Source organism: Rutilus rutilus (assembly GCF_951802725.1).
Source record: "Rutilus rutilus genome assembly, chromosome: 11".
Taxonomy (NCBI): Eukaryota; Metazoa; Chordata; class Actinopteri; order Cypriniformes; family Leuciscidae; genus Rutilus; species Rutilus rutilus.
In genome coordinates this window covers 26977170-26998383 of record NC_140216.1, presented here as the reverse complement: position 1 = coordinate 26998383, position 21214 = coordinate 26977170, and the positions used below count along the sequence as shown (strand labels likewise).

General features: G+C 38.5%; 1 protein-coding gene across 1 annotated transcript in view; it reads right to left on the bottom strand.

Moving 5' to 3' along the window:
- Positions 1-4292: 4292 nt before the first annotated feature.
- Positions 4293-21214, bottom strand: part of cpne4b (copine IVb) — a 57224-nt gene continuing 40302 nt past the window's right edge. The window contains exons 12-17 of the mRNA XM_084424039.1: positions 19227-19360; positions 18726-18780; positions 17426-17477; positions 9309-9442; positions 8247-8483; positions 4293-6489 (exon numbers count right to left, since the gene is read on the bottom strand). Coding sequence (XP_084280165.1) covers positions 6358-6489; positions 8247-8483; positions 9309-9442; positions 17426-17477; positions 18726-18780; positions 19227-19360 — 744 coding nt within the window. The 3' untranslated portion in view covers positions 4293-6357. The remainder of the gene's footprint in view (positions 6490-8246; positions 8484-9308; positions 9443-17425; positions 17478-18725; positions 18781-19226; positions 19361-21214) is intronic.

The following is a 21214-nucleotide window of genomic DNA, read 5'->3' as shown; positions in this document are numbered from 1 at the left end:
AAATAAATAAATAAATTAATTGTTTCTTACAATGAAAAATATAATTTATTAATCTGCTTACATGAATAAACATGGTTGTTACATCCTAGAAAATGGACCAGCTTTCTTAGTCCCTGAACAGTAACTCTGGTTACTATACTGCCATAAAATAAACCACATTTTTAATTTACATTTTACAATTGCATTTCCATGCACTCTCAAAACTAATTATTGTTTTTAAAATTTTGTCATCATTTACTCACCGTTAAGTTGTTCCAAACCTGTATAAGTTTCTTTCTTCTGCTGAACACAAAAGAAGATATTATAAAGAATGTCACCAGACAGTTGACGGTGGCCATTGACTTCCATAGTATTCTTTCCCCTACTAAGTCAATGGCCACCGTCAACTGTCTGGTTACTGACATTCTTTATAATATCTTCTTTTGTGTTCAGCAGAAGAAAGAAACTTCTCATGCCACTGTTTATATATATATATATATCTCAGCAGAACTCCTGTCATTTATTGTGTAAGGACGCATCGGACGAACACATGGTGGGATGAACACCTCACAGAAGATAATGCTTCATTTCTGAAGAAGATTATTCAAAATATATTCTTTTGAGGACAACTTGAGGGTGAGTTAAATGATGACAACATTTTCATTTTTGGACGAACTATCCCTTTAATAGGCCTTTGTAAAATGCATTTGGAGAATCTCATTGTATGTCCTGCACAAGCTCGATCCAAGTTAAACCAGGACTAAATGCATCCTGTCCACTTGCAGTTGGAGCAAGACAACTCTTTTTCTGCCATTTATCCAACGTTATTTGTTTAGTAGTCCTTTTTTTTTTAGGAGAACTAGTCTAATTTAAAACCTTGTGAACTTCCAATTATAAACTGAGATGGAGAAAAGACCAACCAGCTGCTGGAGGATGTAAAAGATTAGGAGGGTGAAGGATTTGAGGAGGACCACATGCTCTCTTCTACCATGGTTCTCCTAGAAACCTCAGCACCGTTGCAGATTAAGCCCTAACCACAACTCAGCTGCTCCTCTGTCCCGCCAGCTGCTACTTCCTTCATGCTGCCAGCTACCTCATCCACCCTGCCAGCTGCTTCTTCCCCTTACCTGCCAGTTGCGTTTTCCTCCTACCTACCATGCGGTTTCCTCATCCACCCTGCTCCCTGCCTAATCCACTCTCACGGCTGATGTTCACAGTACCGCCCGCTGCCATTGATGTTCACATAGGGCTCTGAGGAACATTAAGTACATATTGGAGCAGTAGCAGATGCTTCCAGATATCAGGATAAACTGACCACACAAAGATTTTGGATATCTGTAAGCCTGTTTTCACTCCTAGAAGTTGTTGAGTTACACAGCCTCAGATGCCTGATGACAAGTCAAGTCAAGCGAGCTTCATTGTCATTCCATTGAGACATACAAAGGGATAAAATGTCATGCCTTACAGGGCCACAGTGTTACATACTGTATATAAACATAATTCACAGACCAGTCTGTTACCTAATAAAACATAGGATTGTTTAATCAAATAGAATATACACTTTCAACGAAATAATATACACATATTGAATAGAATAAGACTATAAATACAATGAGTTGTTAATATAAGAAAATATATGATATAATACGTAAATATTTTCAAGATAAGTTCAAATCCTGAAAGCAACCAATTGTTAATTTTTTGTTATGTTATTATTATATTACAAATATTATACATTTTAAAAAATATTATTATATTATATTATATTATATTATATTATATTATATTATATTATATTATATTATATTATATTATATTATATACATTTTGAATCCTAATGTTTGTGAGGTCAAATCATAGGAACAGCTAAATTGTTAATATTATTATGTTATGTTACATTACGTTGCACCGTGTTACATTACGTTGCGTTACATTACATCACGCTGCGTTAAATTGCGCTATGTCATGTCACGTTATTGTTATGTTGTCAAATCAATTATTCACGATTAATCGCATCTAATATAAAAGTTTGTAAATATAAAGTACAATATGTGTGCATATATATAAAATGTTAGAATGTTTAATATTTAAAAAAAAAACATAACACAACAAAACATAACATTAGTCATTAATCGCATCTAACATAAATGTTAGTGTTAGTGCACACACACACACACACACACACACACACACACACACACACACACACACACACTTAACACTAACATTTATGTTAGATGCGATTAATGACGTTATGTTTTGTTGTGTTATGTTTTTTTAAATGTTGAACATTCTAAAATGTATGCAAATATTAATCTTAGTAAATATTCATGTTCATTATCTAATAGATATCTGTCACGTTTTGGGTTTTGTTTTTTGTTCTTGTCATTGTATGTTGCTGTGTCTTGTCATGTGATCCCTGTTTGTCATGTGATCCTGCCATGTGTCTTGTCATTGGTTAATCGGAAGATAACTACACATAAGCTATACATAAATTCATCAACTAACCATTCAGAAATGTTCTGTTGCATTCTACACTTCTTGTCACTTCTTCTTGAGTCTCTCCATCTTTGTCTGACTCCGGTTTGAACAAAAGTCTAAAAGTTTTTGATATTTTCAGTGCATGTCTGTGTGAGGTAAAAGGACCAAAGCTGTTGAAGCTCTGCCCTCTGTGCTGGGAGCAGCAGCTCATTTGCATTTAAAGGGACAGACACAAAAATGGTGCGTTTTTGCTCACTCTCAAAAAGTGACAACTTTAACATGCTATATAAAAATATCTGTGGGGTATTTTGAGCTAAAACTTCACATACACACTCTGGGGACATCAGAGACTTATTTTACATCTTGTGAAAAGGGCATTACACCACCCCTTTAATAAATTGCATTTGGGTTCTCACTTCAACTTGCCTCCAGTGGACTAAATCATTACAATATCACCTTAGTGAATATTCATGAAATTGGGGGTCTCCCAGCAAAACTGTGCCTTTGTGCCCATTCAACCTCTGTGGTTAATGCTGAGAGTTGTTTTGAAAAAGAAAGCATCTGCAATATTACTAACAAGAAATAATGATCTGAATCTCTTGATTAATGGATATGATAAAGAAGATCACCTCTCTTTCTCCTGATATCCCCTATAGTCTTGTCCTGGTGATCTGAGTGTTTAATTATGATGGAGTGAGCTGAGAGTCTGTGTGTGTGAAGAGGAGTGTGTGCATGTTTGTGTGTTTAGACTTCAAAGATTCGTCTGACTCATAAAGAGTCGATCACATCTCCAGGACTCCAGTTTCTCATGGTCTTCTGATAAGAGCCTGTACATTCAAGCATCCCTAAATTTAGCATTTAGTGAATTACAGTAATGTAGCATTTAAGAAAAACTCTAGATCAATATGAGCGGACGTGAGAGACCTGTGTGTGTTTAATGTGATGATGAGCAAGTGCATCCAGTGAACATCTGTATCAAAACAAAAAGCTGAAACACAAAAAGTGGGAAAAACATTTTTTATTGGCAACATGCAAAATACAGTCCTGGTTGCTGTAGTAAGCAAGCACACACACACACACACACACACACACACACACACACACACACACACACACACACACACACACACACACACACACACACACACACACACACACACACACACACACACACACACACACACACACACACACACACACACTCTCTGAACAGAAGGAAGAAGAAAGGAAAGAAATGTGTGAAAGGAAAAGAGAAATGTGTCTAATACATCACCATAAATACACACCTACATCTGAAAGGGACTTTATTATTATAGATTAAGAAACTCTGTAAAACCAATGTCAAGAAACCTGTAGAAAAGAACAAAAACAAATAATCCCTAAATACTGTATTCACAGAATTGAGTCCATTCCACATGCTTTCCAATAAATATTCATTCATTTATAGAGCTATATACAATACACTTAATTGTATGTAACATTTGTAAGTCGTAAAGGCCTCACATCAAAAACAAGTTAAAAAATAAATACACTACTGTTCAAAAGTTTGGGGTCGGTGAGATTTTTATTTAGTTTTTTTACTTTTATTCAGCAAGGATCTATTAAATAGACCAAAAGTTACAGTATAGACATTCAAAATATTACAAAAGATTTCCATTTCAATTTAATACTGCTCTTTTGAAATTTCTATTCACCAAATCCGAATATTAGAATGGTTTCTGAAGGATCATGTGACACTGAAGATTGAAGTAATTGCTGCAGAAAATTCAGCTTTGCTATCACAGGAATACATAACATTTAAGAAAAAAAACATATCCCCCCCCCCCCCCCCCCCCCCCCCTAAAATCTACCGACTCCAAACTTTTTGTAGGTAAATTAAATAAAGCAATTAAATGGTTGCACTTCGGATTATAGAGGACTAACAGTGTTTACTAACTGAGCATTGGTCATGCACTGGCCAAAAACTGATAATCACTTGCCTCCTAAACTATTACGTATTGGAATATTATGCTATATTGGACCATATAGCCCTTGTATAGCAGGTCCACCAAATATAAAGTAATGATATCTAGCAAAAAAAAAAAAAAAAAGAAAAAAAAAGCCAGCACTAATGAACAAATGCAAATTGGAATCAGTCTGGCATCTGAATCTAAAGGAACACTGTCCACAGTTTTCGGCTTTTCTTCCATTTACACAGAGTAGGTTACAGCAGATCAAAAGGTGCTTGCAGATTGGTTTGGTTGCGGTGAAAGCAATCTATCCCGCGGTTAAAGGTGCACTCAGCGATTTCTACCCCATTAAAAAGTTTTACACATAATTAATCGTAATTTGAACAAATGTTTAAAATCATCTCACAGGAGAGCGGGTCGCCTCATGAATACTACGACTCAGCTGAATACTATACTCATTTTATATTGGTAACTCCCCTGTTATCAGACACTTTCAGTTATGGGACAAAATAATCATGGCTGACTGCAAATAGATTGTTTCTAAATTGGCATCAGTGACTGCAGTGCGAACCTTTGCTTTTGTGCAATGCTACATTCACACCAATAAGTGTACGAATAAAGGCCTGTTTACACCAAGATTTGATAAGCCTTTTAATTTCAATGTTAATGTCTGTTCAGACTGCCATCAATGCTATGTAAAAAATTGTTTTACCGCACTGCAAAGAAACAGACAGTCGCACACACATATTATACCATGCATACTTTTATCCTACATGTAGTTTATTTCAGAAATAAATCTTAGAAAAGCCATAGGCCTAATAACTTTAGTTTGTAATTATACATACCTCAGTTTTGTAGAGTAATTGATGTTATCAATGTAAAAAATATAAATTTGGTTTCCCATGTTAACCTAAGTTGTTCACATTCATTAAACTAACCATAAATCATAAAAAACTCACATCAAAGCGCATGTAAGTGTACATTACTGTATGTAGTGTATGCATTCTATTTATTATTTTCAGTAGCTATCTTACAGTAACTCTCCGCCCAAACAGCTTTTTGTGCCTAAACATGATCATGTGCGTTTAGCGCCATCCCCAAACATTATAAAGAGATTAATTCATTAAAGAATACATTACCCTCTTTCTTGTTTATTTAATTCGGACATAAAAGTCGATCGCGGCTGTTTCTCGTGACTTTTACCTCTGTAAAAAAATAATATATATATATATATATATATATATTGGCAACAACTAGGTAACTATGTTGATAGCTATACACTCAAGATAATGTAGGCTAATCGCTGAATTCAACAAATTTGGACAGTCATGCCAAAAGTGTGTAACAACTTTAATCTTGTATTATTCCTGACCCTGTTTTGGTGTAAAGTAAACGGAGTCGACTCTGAGAAACCTGGAATCGAACGCCCCTAGATAATACATGTGTGTCGGGACTTAATTTTGTTCATTGGGAATTGACTGGATCGGAGTTTGCTAATTGCTGCGATCACATGTGAGTGAAAGTTTGCTGGAAGAGAGGGATTCAGAGACATGTTTTGGCGATAGGGAAGGGAAGTTAAGAGGGCACGTGAATTAAAAAATGATGTGCACAAATAAATCATTTAGAATAAACATGACAATGTTCCATAACAAAAAACAAAACAAGAACTGTCGATTTTATCATATTAGCCAGGCAAACCAAAGAAAAAAAGACTGAATGCACCTTTAATATCACTAACATCTGCGTAAGAAGAAAATGTGAACAGTAGTGGACATTTTTGCCCAATGCTATTGAAAACCTGAGTGAAATAACCAACAACAACACCAACACCAACAACAACAACAAGGATGGACCTGCTTGTGGATACCTATACTAATGCAGCAAGCTCTGAAATGATCAATGAAGATATCTTAAAGACTCTGTAGCTGCTTATATGGCTGTGCGTAGCTCAGGGACTGAACGCCCTGGAAGACTCATAGTCCGACAGGCATTTGGGCTTGATGCCTTTTCCATTGTAGTAATCCACCACTTGATTGGGAACCTCAGCCAGCACACTTTTAGCCAGCGCTGTAGGAGAGGCCTGTGTGGAAGAAAAGACAAGAGGCAAGGATGAGAGAAACGAATATAGATGAAATCTCACACTTTATTGTGCTTGAGTACACCTTTCCTGATACAGGAAAGGTGTCACTCCTATTTCTCTCTGTCCGCAAAACAGGTGGAGACAGACCGGTGAAAACACAGCAGGACAGAACTAAAAATAAATGCACGCACACACACACACTCTGTTTCTCGCCGAAGCATTCGTATCGGACAGCCAACTTCACACCTCCAGAGCTGCGCTATATTTATGAATTGTGTGATATTGCAGAAGTTGACCTGAGGTAGCAAGTTTCCTCACAGCAGTTATCTTGACTGTGGAGGAAAGCAAAACAAAACCCTTCTCTGGAGTTTAGTGCACAAGAAATGCACACCTTGCACGAAAGGTTCAATAAATCAAATGAAAAACCTACCTGAAGATTTAAAAAGCACAACTACACCTCCAGTCACATAACAACTGAGAAAATACAGCATAATCATGAAATAATCGGAAGAAATGAACGAAGAGATTTTTGCCAAAAACTTGCCATTGGCCACACTGCAAGGTTGTGGGAGGGACAACTGGAAATATCCCAACTTTTTGATGCCACAGACACCCACACTCCCGACAATATAAAGGCATCTTCAATGTAAAATTTAAATTATGTAAAATAAAAATAATAATTTAAAATAAAACAAATAACCCAAAAATGAACCCAAATCAACATTAATCCTAGAAAAGCATGGACTATATGAGATAAATTTTGCAATTCAAACAATAAAAAAAAAAACAGTTAAGTGTTGTGAAAATGCATTATCTGTGTGTGCCATGTATAATTATGCACTATTAGTTTATTTTAGCTACAATCTAATGTTACTGTATTGAAATTAATTCTGAACCGTGTCTCATGTTGCAGCCAATGCGATCCATTTTAGGATAAAATATAACGACTGAATTCAAGTTCATCTCACAGCTGTCAAAAAAAAAAAAAAAAAAAAACACTACATTAATATTTATTTATGAAATTACACCTTCATTAATTATATACTAGACTTTTGAAATCATTTTGTCTCATTTGAACTCACATAGGCTTTATATAAATAAATAAAAAATATGTATTGAATGGCATAAAAAAAACCTGAACTTTGCATGAACCAAACTTCAGAGGCTGAAGATATTGCTAAGTCAAAGCAGGACAGAATACGCCTAACGTCACTTAAAGAAATGCTTTCATAAAGAAGACTGTTCTACATGAACGGGTTCTCACTCCTTAATTAAACTAAACAGGGCTGTAAAATCTAAGAGCTTTGAAGTTTTCCTTCCCTGTGTTCCAGCGTCGAGATGCTTGTTACTGGAGCTCAGACAGACAGCTGTGAGAGCAACGCACTGACCAGAGAGAAGAGAGAGATGAAAAGAAACCAGGATGCCTTCAGATGTACGGCATCCTCTTGTAGTTTGGTTTCCTGACTATGCCCTGACCGGAGGTACCATACAGTTTCTTAAATAAGAAAACCTGGCATGAAGCATTTCTTTTCATAAGACACATCTGTTCATTACGCTTTGATTTATAAGGCATCCGGTAAAACTTTTAGGCTTTGCTTTCTATGTTTATGGTTACACCATATCCTGACAGGATTCTTTCATAAAGTGAATTCAATTCATAAACAGATTTGTGTAGAAACATTTTGTTATTCCAACATGAGTGTGAGTAAAATAATGACAGAATTTATAAATTTTGGATACTGCTGTTTTATACTCACATGTTTGAAGTTGCGGAATGGCACAAATTGCACAATGTCCCTCAGGACGGGTTCTCCTTTAGGAGAGCGGAGGATCCCATCATCACCGTCCAGCATCTGCATGTCGCTGAAATCCGCACTGCCAATGCCGACGATGATGACGGACATGGGCAGGTGGGAGGCGTGAACGATGGCCTCTCGTGTATCTGCCATGTCTGTGATTACTCCATCCGTCAGGATTAGCAGTATAAAGTATTCCTAATGAACGGGACAAATGAGGAAAGTGATTAAAAAAAATGTGAGAGAACATAAAAAAATGGACAAATATGATCACCAGGTGTTTGTCTGTCTTGGGCTCAGAACCAACAAATTGTTTCTTATCTTATTTTCAGCATACTGTATACGGCGCTAAATTTGCCAGTGGGGCATTATTTCATTAATAATAAAAGTAAATTAATCAATAAGTATCTTCTGAGAACAAGCCCTGACATCTAATGCAGTTTGATTCTCAAGAAAATGTATATAGATACAGTACAAGGATGTTTTCAAATTTTACATGAAAGTGAGACAAAAATTCTGATAAAGTAATAATGTTTCTATGCTTTCTAACTTTCTAACTTTGGTTATTTTTATAAAAAGGCAACAGCAGTAAAGCAGATGGTGTCAATATGGTGCTGAGCAGAAATTAAGCTCTTCAGTCTAATTAAATGTGTCTCTCTCTTTCTCTCTCTCTCTCTCTCTCTCTCTCTCAGAAGAGAGGTACAAGACTGGTGGAAGTGTTTACACCGGTTTATTTCATTTATGGGCCAAAATACAGCAGAAGTAGGAGGGAAGCTCATGTTTTAATTAACTTTTCATTTGGGCAGGCAAAACTGGCTATATGGTTGTCACGGAAAAATGTGTGTTGTCGTGTCAAATGATGTGGTGTCTATTTGAAAGGGATTATTAAAATCTTGTATTAAAATTGAGTTAAATGGAAAATTTTAAATACAAAGTAAGTCAATGCATTTCTTCTTTTTTTTTTTTTACTTTTTGTAAATAAATAGACCTTTAAAAGTCAAAGTCTCTCTCTCTTCCACTAACCATGGCCTCTTTGGTGTGCATCTCCTCGGAGGCTGAGTCGGCAACTTTCTGGATGATGGGAGCGATATTAGTTGGACCATACAACTGGATTTTTGGGAGGCAGTTCTGATAAGCCTCAACAACACCTTGAATACCTGTAAAACACACATAACCAGTCAGGTCATCTCCAAAATACACACACTTGTTGTTAAATATCTTGAATTAAGCATAAAACTCACAAAACTTTGTAATGATTTTTATGCCAATTTATGACAAATGTATCAAATTTTCAATGGTATAAGAAAAAAACGAAGCTATTTAAATTTTATTTTATTTTAGCTGAGCTTAGCACAGCCAGGCTGCTGCAATGGCCAATTATCGCCCAGGGGTGCGTTTCCCGAAAGCATCGTTGGCCAACTATGGTCGCAAGTTCATCGCAATGTCCATTGAACTCTATTGGTAACGACGGAACTTGCGACCATAGTTGGCCAACGATGCTTTCGGGAAACGCACCCCAGGAGCGGAACTATCAGTTTTGTAACGTGACACACTGAATGGATGTCATATTGCCCATTTCTTTTACATTGGTTTTCATTTAAATTCCACAACTATTGACTATGTGAAAATAAAGAACATAACCTTTGACCTCAGACTTTTGTGCAAAACATTAAGTAAAACTGCCTGCAATTTGCACAATAACTATCTGCCAGACATGCATGTACACTGAAAAAAATTTGGAGTGATATTTACTTAAAAAAAGCTAGGCAACTTTTTCCACTCAGAAAATGCTAAATTTACAAAGCTTTGCCAAGTAAAAACCTAAACATATTTATCAGTAGCTTTAATTAGAAATCTTTAAGTAAAATTGACTTAATATGGAATTAAGTAAACTTTACTTAACCTAGTTAAGTGAACGTAACAAAGAAAATAAGTAACTTTAACTTGGCTAGTAAAAGGTTGATTAATATCGATTTAGTTGAAATTTCCTTTGCATTACATTTCACTCAAACAATAATATTGAATTATACCAGTCATTTATAGTATGTGCTTTACTTAGATTATCTAAGTAATTTATACTATAGCATGTCAGATGTTAAGCATCATGTGAATGCAAAGACCTCAATACTTGGTAGACAATACACAATGACGGTAACATTTGATGGATCGTTTTTGTGTTTGAATGTGTCATTTTGAGCAGAAAATGTACTCAAAATGTCACAAAATGGCAAGTTACTAATCCTAACAACAAAAGCAATGATAAAACAGTGTAAATACAGCTGGAAACCAGTGAAAAATGAACCTCATTAATTATTCAAGGTCCAGTGCATGATATTTACGCTTTAATTTCTACTCGCTTGAATTAAGTACTGATATGGAATTTACTACGTTTTTTAAATTCTTGCCTGAACTAACTTTTTCATGTAAATTACATTGTTTTTTTTCAGTAGTATTTACATCACCAAAAAATCATTTTTTACAGTGTATATTCCATAAATATCTGATATGGAATGTTTGTAATGTTTGCTAAATTGGCAAATGAAATTGGAATGGAATGTTTGCTAAATTGGTAATGAAAGAGGAATCACTATCTTACCATTCAAATTGGGAAGCAAATATATGGACTGCCCAGCTCAATCACTAATATTTTTGAACATGGATGAACGTCACAACCCAAAACAGCAGCAGCTACAGCAGTACTGTATAAATACATTTGTATTTATACAGTACATTTATTTTATAGAAATGTGTTACATGTAAACTGAAGATTCACAGTTGCAGTAGGAAGATAATGTAAGAATGTGTGGTGGTGGTAGTGTTAAGGTGATGATACACAGGGCAACATTTTGGGCAATGTTGCTGGGCAATGTTGCCGTCAACGGGCAACCAGATGAGACACAGGGTTCACGACCGATCTAAATGATCCAGATAGAAATTGATTGTCCATTTTCAATGGGAAAGTGCCCAAGCAACAATCGCTCGGCAAAAGTTGCCCTGTGTATCATCACCTTAAGGGGAAGACATGATAAAGCGAGTAAAAAAATAAACAAGCAACTGAGAATTTTCAATTTACTGACACAATAACTAGGTTCCTTTTCAAGGGAACTCGCGCTGCGTCGATTGACACTGAGGGAACGCTTCGCGTGATGAAGTCTTGAAGTCTCTATAGCTTCTGTGTCTTCAGGAAGCGCTCAGTGTGTCTCTGTCTATTTGGTGTTGTATTGTCTATACATCCACTATATTTCAAAGATTATGGTGAGCAAGCAGCAGTTTAGAGTGTCTGTGCACCCCTGCCCACGTTATTTAATGGATGGGGACACACATAACCTTTGTGTTGCTTGTTTGGGTGAGGAGCATGCACAGTCAGCGCTCGAGAGCACTGTGATGTGCTTCAAATGTGGACACTCCGATCCCTCAGGCTCGCTTTACCCAGGGCTCTGGTCCCGCTGCTGCCGAGGCACAGCGACAACTTCAGTCCTGGGGTTCGCAAATGGATCTATCAACAGGGTTAGAGATGGGCCCAGCCTTATCTCTGCCTTCACCTGATCGATCCAGTGCCTTCTCTCAGGGTTTGGAAGCATGTGTTGTGGGTACTTCCTCCCTGATTGAGGCACCGACACTGCAGCTATATAGTACTGAGGAACTAGATGTTGTCAGTGTCGAAGTAGGAGATACTGAGGATTCGCCACCTCAGTCTCATGCAATGAGGAGCTAGTTGAGGTTGTGACGGGAGCTGTGAAAGATTAAGCATCGATTGACCAGCTGATAAGCAGGAAGTTCGTACAAAAAGTAAATTAGATGAACGCTTCCTGCCATCTCGTTCATAACCTCAAAGCCAGGGCTTTCCGTTTCTCCCCGATCTTCACACCGAGGTGTCGAGATTGTGGGAAAAAACTGTTTCTTATAGAGTGTATAGTGCACAAACATCTAACTACTCTTCTATATCAAACTATAAAGAGCTCAGTTATGGGGAGATGCCAAAGCTAGCTTCTCGTGCTCCCCCTCAAAAAGACTGGGGACAGAGAAAGCGCTCTGAACTGCAGCCTTCAAGGGGTAAGACGGATCTGAGGACCGCCATTATTTCCAAGAAGGCTGCAGGGAAAAGGTCCTGACGCCCGAAGGGTCAGACCAAAGAGGGCAGTCCCCCCTGAAGTAAAGCGGTTAACACCTCATTATACGGAGCCTGCTTATATGCCAACCCCGCCACCTTGTGTGTTTTGGGGCGCGGCAGTCTCTGGCGAGCACATACACATGTTGGGCTGATTGTGCAACAAAAACCAGAAGCCAGTCTTAAGAGGCTGGTACCTCTAGTAGACTTTTTGGCAGCGAGGAAGCTACTGCCAAATTTTTGTCGTTGGGTCCTGCAGACTATAGAAAAGGGTTATCATATACAGTTCGGGTCTCGCCCGCCCAGGTTTATGGGGGTCCTTTCCACTGTGGTGGGCCCTGAGCAGGGGTTCTGGTAATGGAACAAGAAGTGAAAACCCTTTTGGAGAAAGGGGCCATAGAACATTTACCCCCTTCCAGCAGGGAAACCGGGTTCTACAGTCGGTATTTCATAGTTCCAAAGAAGGATGGGGGGCTGCGTCCCATTTTGGATCTGTGAGTTCTGAACGAGTCAGTCATGCAGCTAAAGTTCAAAATGTTAACGTTGAGACAAATCATTCCACAGATCAGATCCGAGGACTGGTTTGTCACGATAGATCTCAAGGACGCATATTCCATATATCCACCCTTCCATATCACAGGAAGTTCCTGAGGTTTGCTTTCATGGGCAAAGCATACCAATATCGAGTTCTTCCATTCGGCCTAGCACTATCACCCCGTGCTTTCACAAAATGCGTAGATGCAGCTCTGGCACCTCTGCGCCTGCAGCTAAACGGCAAAAAGAGTGTGCTTTCTCCACTACAGAGAACCACTTTTCTAGCCGTGGTTTGGGACTCAATGTCGATGCAGGCATGCCTCTCACCGGCACGCATAGAGTCCATCCTGTCGACGGGTTGGGGAGTGGTCCTGGACGGACGCTGACTCAGGGTCTGTGGAGGGACCATCATCTCTCATGGCACACATCAACCGCCTGGAGATGTTGGCCGTATTTCTTGCCCTGAAGAATTTCCTCACAGACCTCAGGGGCTATTATGTGCTTGTCCACACAGACAATACATCGGTGGTCGCCTACATAAATCATCAAGGGGGTTTGAGCTCGCATCCACTCTGCAAACTGGCGGACCAATCCTCCTGTGGTCCCAGGGGAAGCTACTTTCACTCAGAGCAGCTTATATCCCTGGGGCCCAGAATATAGGAGCAGACATCCTGCCGTGACAGGGGCTGAGGCCCAGGGAATGGAGGCTCCACCCCGAGGTGGGGAAGCAGATATGGAAGGTGTTCGGCCAGGCGGAAGTGGATCTGTTTGCGTCACGAGAGACGTCTCACTGTCCACTCTGGTTCTCCCTCACGCACCCAGCAACCTAAACTCTGAATGCAAATTCCAATTGTTAGCAAATGTTTCCATGTAGAAGAAGTTTCCGTCTATATAAAGAAATGCAACAAGAGGCTCAGGGCGATTGGTAGCTCAAATTAGCCTGTGATGCGGAGTGTGGGCAAGACACTCAGCATCATGAATTTTCTAATGTCAGGTTCGCGTCTTTTCTCTTTATTCCAGAGCATTTGATGTTTTGTATTTATTATCTTTGAACTGATTATGAAATTGGCATGATACATTTACCTGACATAATAAATTGTTACATTTGATTTTATTCTGACTTGCTCTGAAATTGTTTTCCCAAGTGGATTAAACGGATTCGTATGCTACCGCAAAATCTGCGTCAGATTAGTGACGACTAATATTTGGCACTAATTCAAGTGTACGTGGTCTTGTAAAGACAAGAAGTGAATTTCCGTTTAGGACAGCAAAATGCTGCTTGACCAACCTAAATTTGGGTGTATCTTACCTCTGTTTTAATTAAAATTAAAATTAAAAATAGTTACTTTAGATAAGTGTATGTGGAAAACCACGGCATGGCCAATCCAAAGCTATTATAAGAGAAGTAATGTTGGTCGACTTATATCTGTAGTAGTGGCCATACCTCTGCCTGAAGTAAACGTTACTTTAAATTCAAGTGTATACAAAAACCACAGGGGCTATACAAAAGTATCTTTGATTGTGTAAGCGTGAATGCGACCATCTCAGGTATTTAGCTAATTACCTCTGTTAAGTGACCGAAGCTGGCAAGTTTGTGATTGTGAGACCCGCGTTAAACAGAAGGCGTGAGGACCTCAAAGCGACATAGGTAAAAGTAAAGAGTTGAACAGGTAAAAGTAAAGAGTAAAGTAAAGAGTTGAAAAAAATAATCAAATGTGCTGCTAAACTATTATATAAATGACCATTAACCAATTGGCATTCTAACCTAAATTCGAGGTTGTGATAAAATGGAGTCAGATAAGTTTAATTGGAAAAGACAGTAACGCGCAGAGACCTTCACCCGTTCTATCAGATACAACCATTGGACCAATTTAGACGGGCTTACATCTGTTAAGCTAAAATTATTATTATAGTTATTATTATAGTTATTATTATAGTATGCAGCCCTACAATGCACAACAAACCTATGTTCATTATTTATATATTTTGTGAAAATTTAAATAGTAATTATAACCAGAAAAAAATCTACATTTTCTTCCCAAAATCGCGCAGCCCTATAAATTTCTCTTGATATCAGAATGTTCACAGTTGTTTTGTTGTTGTTTTTACAGGGACCAGATGCCACTGATGAGTCCTGCTGACTTAAACATTCACATGAGTCTCTGTACATGAACATGGTAAAATGAAAAAGCAAACACCTTGGAAATGACAGGTATGTTGAACAAGAACTGTTTCAGGAATGACACAAAGGTGTGTGACTGTTCAAGTCTCTGTCTTTAGATCAGTGTGTTCAATAATTTGCTTTTTTGTCCTTCGTTATGTACCTTTGAATTATGTTGTGTTGTAAATAAATCCAAACAATCAAAAAGCCATTCTTTTTTAAATCTCTCCTCATTCTTTGTTCAAGTTCCCTCACAGTCCCATCTGATAGGGCCATTAGGGGAGGGTCTTTGTCTTCCCTCAATATTCATGATGATTCACGCCCTCCTCGCATACAGATTTCTTACACAAAACATGTCTTACAAATTTTCAATCAATATATTGTTAAATCTGAATGAGAATGCAGGATGATTTTCACATAGTTTGAAGAAAATATTCTAGGCTACTTGATATAATAAAAGTCTTGTGAAGAAATAATCAGTATGGGTTTTATGACCCCATTTCAGTGACAATTTTTTTTTTTTTTTTACAAACCACGCATAAACGTAAGTTTCTCAAAACTACAAACTTTAACATACATGCTGCTCACATATTGTAGCAGAGTTTGTGCTGAATACAGTGTAATCAGACTTTAGCCATGGAAATATAAGTAACAGAAATAAGCACAAATGTCAGAGCATGTCTCAGAACCTATCCTCTTTGGTCTCATCCACACTTCCTCCACCTGAGCAGCTCTCAACACTAGATACTAACAGTGCAACTGATACTCTTTTCTCCACTTTAACATCCTGCTTGGACAACTTCTGCCTCCTTTCCTCCACCTCCAATTTACCAAACCACAAACTGACTTACACATCTTACCAGCTAACACACACATTCTACCCTCCTTCTCTCTGCTTACAGAGGCAGAAGTCTCCAAACTGAGGTGTCTGAGACCCAACATCTAGCTACTGGGGTGCCTCAGGGCTCAGTGCTTGGACCACTTCTCTTCTTTATCTACATGACATCACTAGGATCTGTGATTCAGAAACATGGCTTTTCCTATCACTGCTATGCTGATGACACACAACTCTACCTCTCATTCCAGTCTGATGATCTGCTTGGAATTTGCACCTGGTATGGTTAAAGCATTCCTTCATCCTAGGCCAGGATACATTCCTAAGGTCCCCACTAATGTGGCTAGATCTATTGTGCTGTAGGCCTTTTGTCCTCCTCCTTTCCAAAACTCAGACCAGGAAAAGAATAACCTGCTATGCCCAGTCAGGGCGCTAGATGCCTATGTCCACAGAGCTGCCCTGTGGCGTAAATCTGAACAGTTATTCGTATGTTTCAGGGCCCCTAACAAAGGGTCCCCTGCATCTAAGCAGAGAATGAGCAAGTGGATGGTCGAGGCTTTCTCACTTCACCTATGGCTGTCCGTTCCCACTCTACTAGGAGTATGGCGGCCTCTAAGGCCCTTATGTCAGGAGTTGCTCTCAAAGATGTTTGTGATGCGGCAGGATGGTCCTCACCGCACACATTTGTAAGGTTCTACTCTTTGGACCTGGACTTTACACCAGGGTCCCAGGTGCTCTCGTCCTAGAGCTGCTCCTCGCGATTTCACACAGGACAGACACTTCTCGCTATGGTGGTGTTGGTATAGACGTTCCCTCAGCATCAATCAACGCAGTGCGAGTTCCCTTGAAAGGGAACGCCTCGATTAGGACTGTAACCTCGGTTCCCTGAAGATGGAATGAGACGCTGCGTCACCTTGCCATATCTCCTACGTGCCTGTCAGCGACTTACTTCAGACTTTTACGAAGCTAGCGCTGCTTTGTTTTGGGCAGGCTTAATAGTTTCCTGGTTCAAGAGGTCACCCGCCTCTGATGTTCTGCCACACATTGGACTGATTTCACGTGCTTCAAGACGTCATCACGCGAAGCATTCCCTCAGCATCAATCGACGCAGCGTCTTGTTCCCTCTTCAGAAAACCGAGGTACAGTTGTAACTGAGGCGTTTTGAAGCATGAATTAAATGTTTTGGGTGAGTTACATTTTTCAGACATGCAATAGAGTTCTGATGTTCCGGCAAGGACGTTGTGACAATTGAACTTACAGTTTTGAGCATGTTAAGATGGTTTTAAAAATAAGTGAATGAGAAAATCTGTAAATGCAAAAGTATGCAGTTAAAAAGTTACTGGTTTATGCATCAAAAACCTATCATATTCTCTTTGCCATTGAGTGTGTGTGGGACATGTTTGACTCATACATTAAGCAAGCATTGGAGTTCACTGAACTTAAAAAAAAAAAACATGTTTGTAGAGGCATGAAATTATGTCGTTTACACTTTAATGACTCACCGGCACATTCTGGGTTATCCTCATCAAAATTCACAGCAAAATCATGAGAAACCTAAAGAGAGTAGAAAAAGAAAAACCTAGTTTACTGCCAAAACCTCAATGATCAGTGACAGTGATGGCAGAGTTACTGCTTTTAGAAACAAAACACTTTGTTCAAAAGGCATGGAGAAGAAGACTCAATCGATTTAAACTTTGAACCCTGCCGATATTAGATTATGATATTAGAGTCCATTTGATGTACTGGAAGAACTACAACATTTAATTTCTTTATTTTATTCATAAGTTTTCTAGGTTCATTTATATTCAGTGTCTTTGCAGTCAACGAATGGGATAAGGCCATGCATAAAACATGGAGCTTCCCTGTGGCTCAAACTACGGTCAAATAAAATGCATTCTTAGAGTCACATCCAACCACGCTGCGGCCATGACCTCTGATTGTAACATGGCAACCAATCAGATGACCTGATTTTGAGTGATTGGCATAGATTAGCAGGAATGATGAGGTGATTATTGTAAAAGGGCATCAGCAGTTCATGAATTATTCAGAAATCTCTGGTCAGGTAACAGCGAGGGATTCAGAGCACCCTGGTTTCCTCAGCGATTTATTGTATTGTATGGGAATCTCCTTGCAGTCTTAAAATCAGGTTACAAATTCAGTCTATTTCACCAGAGTCCATTAAATGAATGGACCATGAATAAATTTGTTTTTAATATGATATAGCTCAAATACTTTTTGAAGGGCATTACTAAATTAAATATAATGTGAAATCTTTTCGACTTCTTAGTATGTAACAAGTTGAACAGTCAAATGAAAACTAGAATCACAGTAAGAAAGCAAAGTTATTTAAAAAAAACAAAAAGTCCTCCAAAATTCCATGTAAAAATGGTTTACACTTAAAGGGATAGTTCAGCCAAAAATGAAAATTCTGTCATTTACTCACCCTCAAGTTGTCCCAAACCTGTATGATTTTCTCTCTTCTGCTGAACACAAAAGATGATATTTTGAAGAATTTCGGTAACCAAACAGTTGATGGACCCCATTGACTTCCATAGAATGGATTGGAAGTCAATGGGGCCCATCAACTGTTAGGTTTCCCATATTCTTCAAAATACCTTGGTTTGTGTTCAGCAGAAGAGAGAAAGTCATACAGGTTTGGGACAACTTGAGGGTGAGTAAATGATGACAGAATTTACATTTTAGGGTGAAATATCCCTTTATAGCATAAAAAAACCTCTTATTTATTTATTTATTTATTTATTTTTCTTTTCTATTTTTTACACATAAAAATAATTAACTTACTTTGAAGTCTGGTGGGATTTGGGCTCCAAAGCCAAAAGCGGGAAACATTTTGTCGCTGGAAACAGATCAGAAGGAGGAAGGATTAATGAGTGTGCATTGAGCCCCAGAGATGAGCAATGAGGTGAGCAAGGATGTGACATTGTGAGGGGTCAAATATAATTGACTCCAAGCTTAAGTGACATCTTGGGTGAGAGAGTGATTGAAGTATAGAAACTCAATCCTTGACATGACAGCTCTGCATACTACAGGCGCTGGCAGTCATAAGACTAAATGCCTGATTGATTGATGTAATGTGTAATTGACTGATTAATGGTTTGAACGTTTGGTTAATGGCCTGTACTGAGTGTAAACATTTCATGAGAGAGTAGAGTAATAGTAGACTCTGTTAAATTTAATTTGGTAAAATTCAAGGTTTGGCTGTTTGCCTGACTGGTTGCATGATTGATTAGCTGATTTATTGGTTGACTGACAGGCTGATTGAGGGATTGAGTAGTGGGTTACCTATCGTAGTCCTGGCAGATCTCCCCAACAGCGATCAGTGCTTTGAGGTACTCATTGGGCTGATAAGGGTGGATGTAGTGGAGGGAGCAGCTGTTTCGAGGGTCACCATTTGAGGCGGTGAAATCAATTGCCACCTGCAGAACAACAACACTTAAACACCACTTAAAGGAATAGTTCACCAAAAATGAAAATGCGGCCATTCTTTCTTCTCACAAAGCCTCAAAAATAGATGCATAAACACAATAAATAAATTGTGTATATAGGACCTGTGCACTATATTTCAAGTCATACGATAGCTTTGTGTAATGAACAGACTTAAGGGTTAGTTCACCCAAAAATGAAAATTATGTCATTTATGACACCCTCATGTCGTTCCAAGCCTGTAAGACCTCCGTTCATCTTCGGAACACATCACACACATGACCAGCGTCGGCCAATAGTGAGCCTACGTGTGACGTACAACACAGAAGCGCTGCGCTATTACACTACGTGAACTCACTCGAGGCCCAGAGAGAAGGAAATGAATAGTGGAATAAAGTCGTTATTTTTGTTTACTTTTTGCGCACAAAAAGTATTCTCGTCACTTGATAAACTTAAGATTGAGCCACTGTAGTCACACATGGACTACTTTGATGATGTCTTTATTACCTTTCTGGACATGGACAGTATACCGTACATACATTTTCTCGGACTAAATCTAAAATATCTTAAACTGTGTTCCGAAGACGAACGGAGGTCTTACGGGCTTGGAACGAGTCATTAATGACATAATTTTCATTTTTGGGTGAACTAACCCTTTAATTTTTCACTGATAACCCTCCAGAACTTTAATTTGAATTCATTTCACCCTGGTACTCCCTATCTGAGCCATCACTATCACAGTCAGTTTTAATTGCCTCTGTTTGCTGCACACAGCACCTGTGGGGTCACATACGTCTAGGAGGTCCAACACATCTGATAGTTTTAAACTGTGTAAAAAATAAACAATTGATAACTAGGATTAACAGCCAAAACCTGTGTTTTCAACTGAAACACTGTGTTATACTACCGGTCACAATTGTGGCCGTTAACAAATTTACACCTCTTACCAGCAAAATATATATGCAGGAGTATAATTCTCCAAATATATCAGTAGTAGACCCTTTAAAGAATATATGTACAAAATTTGATATTTCTATCTGTTAATTAAGGTGTTTTATATACTACTTTTTGTAGTAGTGTGAGGAAGACATCTTCTTCTAGATGTGCAAGCAGGAAATAAACTGATCTGATCATATGACCTTTCACACTATTTTTATCAAGACAATCTATTTTTTCTTTTAAAAGTTGAATTTCTTGCCCAAAGCCAATAACAACACTTTTAGAGCTTCCAGAAATAAGACAAAATATGCGGTCACAATTGTGACCGGTGGGATTAAGCAAAATTATCTGCCAATGGGGTAAGAAAAATGATCTTAATTCAAACAGAAACAAGATTATTTTTCTTACCCCATTGGCAGATCATTTAGCTTTTTTTTAAAGCAAAAACAGAAAACAAGACTTGGGGCCCTATTTTAACGATCTGAAACGCAAGTGTCAAAGCGCAAAGCGCAAGTAACTTTGTGGGCGGGTCTTGGCGCTGTTGCTATTTTCCCGGCGGGATAAATGACTCTTGCGCCGGGCGCAAATCTAAAAGGGGTTGGTCTGAAGTAGCTTCATTATTCATAGGTGTGGTTTGGGCGTAACGTGAAATAAACCAATCAGAGCATCATCTCACATTCCCTTTAAGAGCAGACGCACTTTTTCCTTGGCGTATTGCTATTATAACGGCGGATTTGCCAGGCGCGCGTCAAGAGCGGTTCACAGCCGAGGAGAGCAACGCTCTCTTCACGGCCGTAAAATAGAGAGAAGTGACATTGGGGATGGGAGAAACACACCCAAATTAGCTTCGGCTAAACAGGCATATAATAATGTGGGTAAATGTGTAAGCTAGATGTATGCTTTTATAA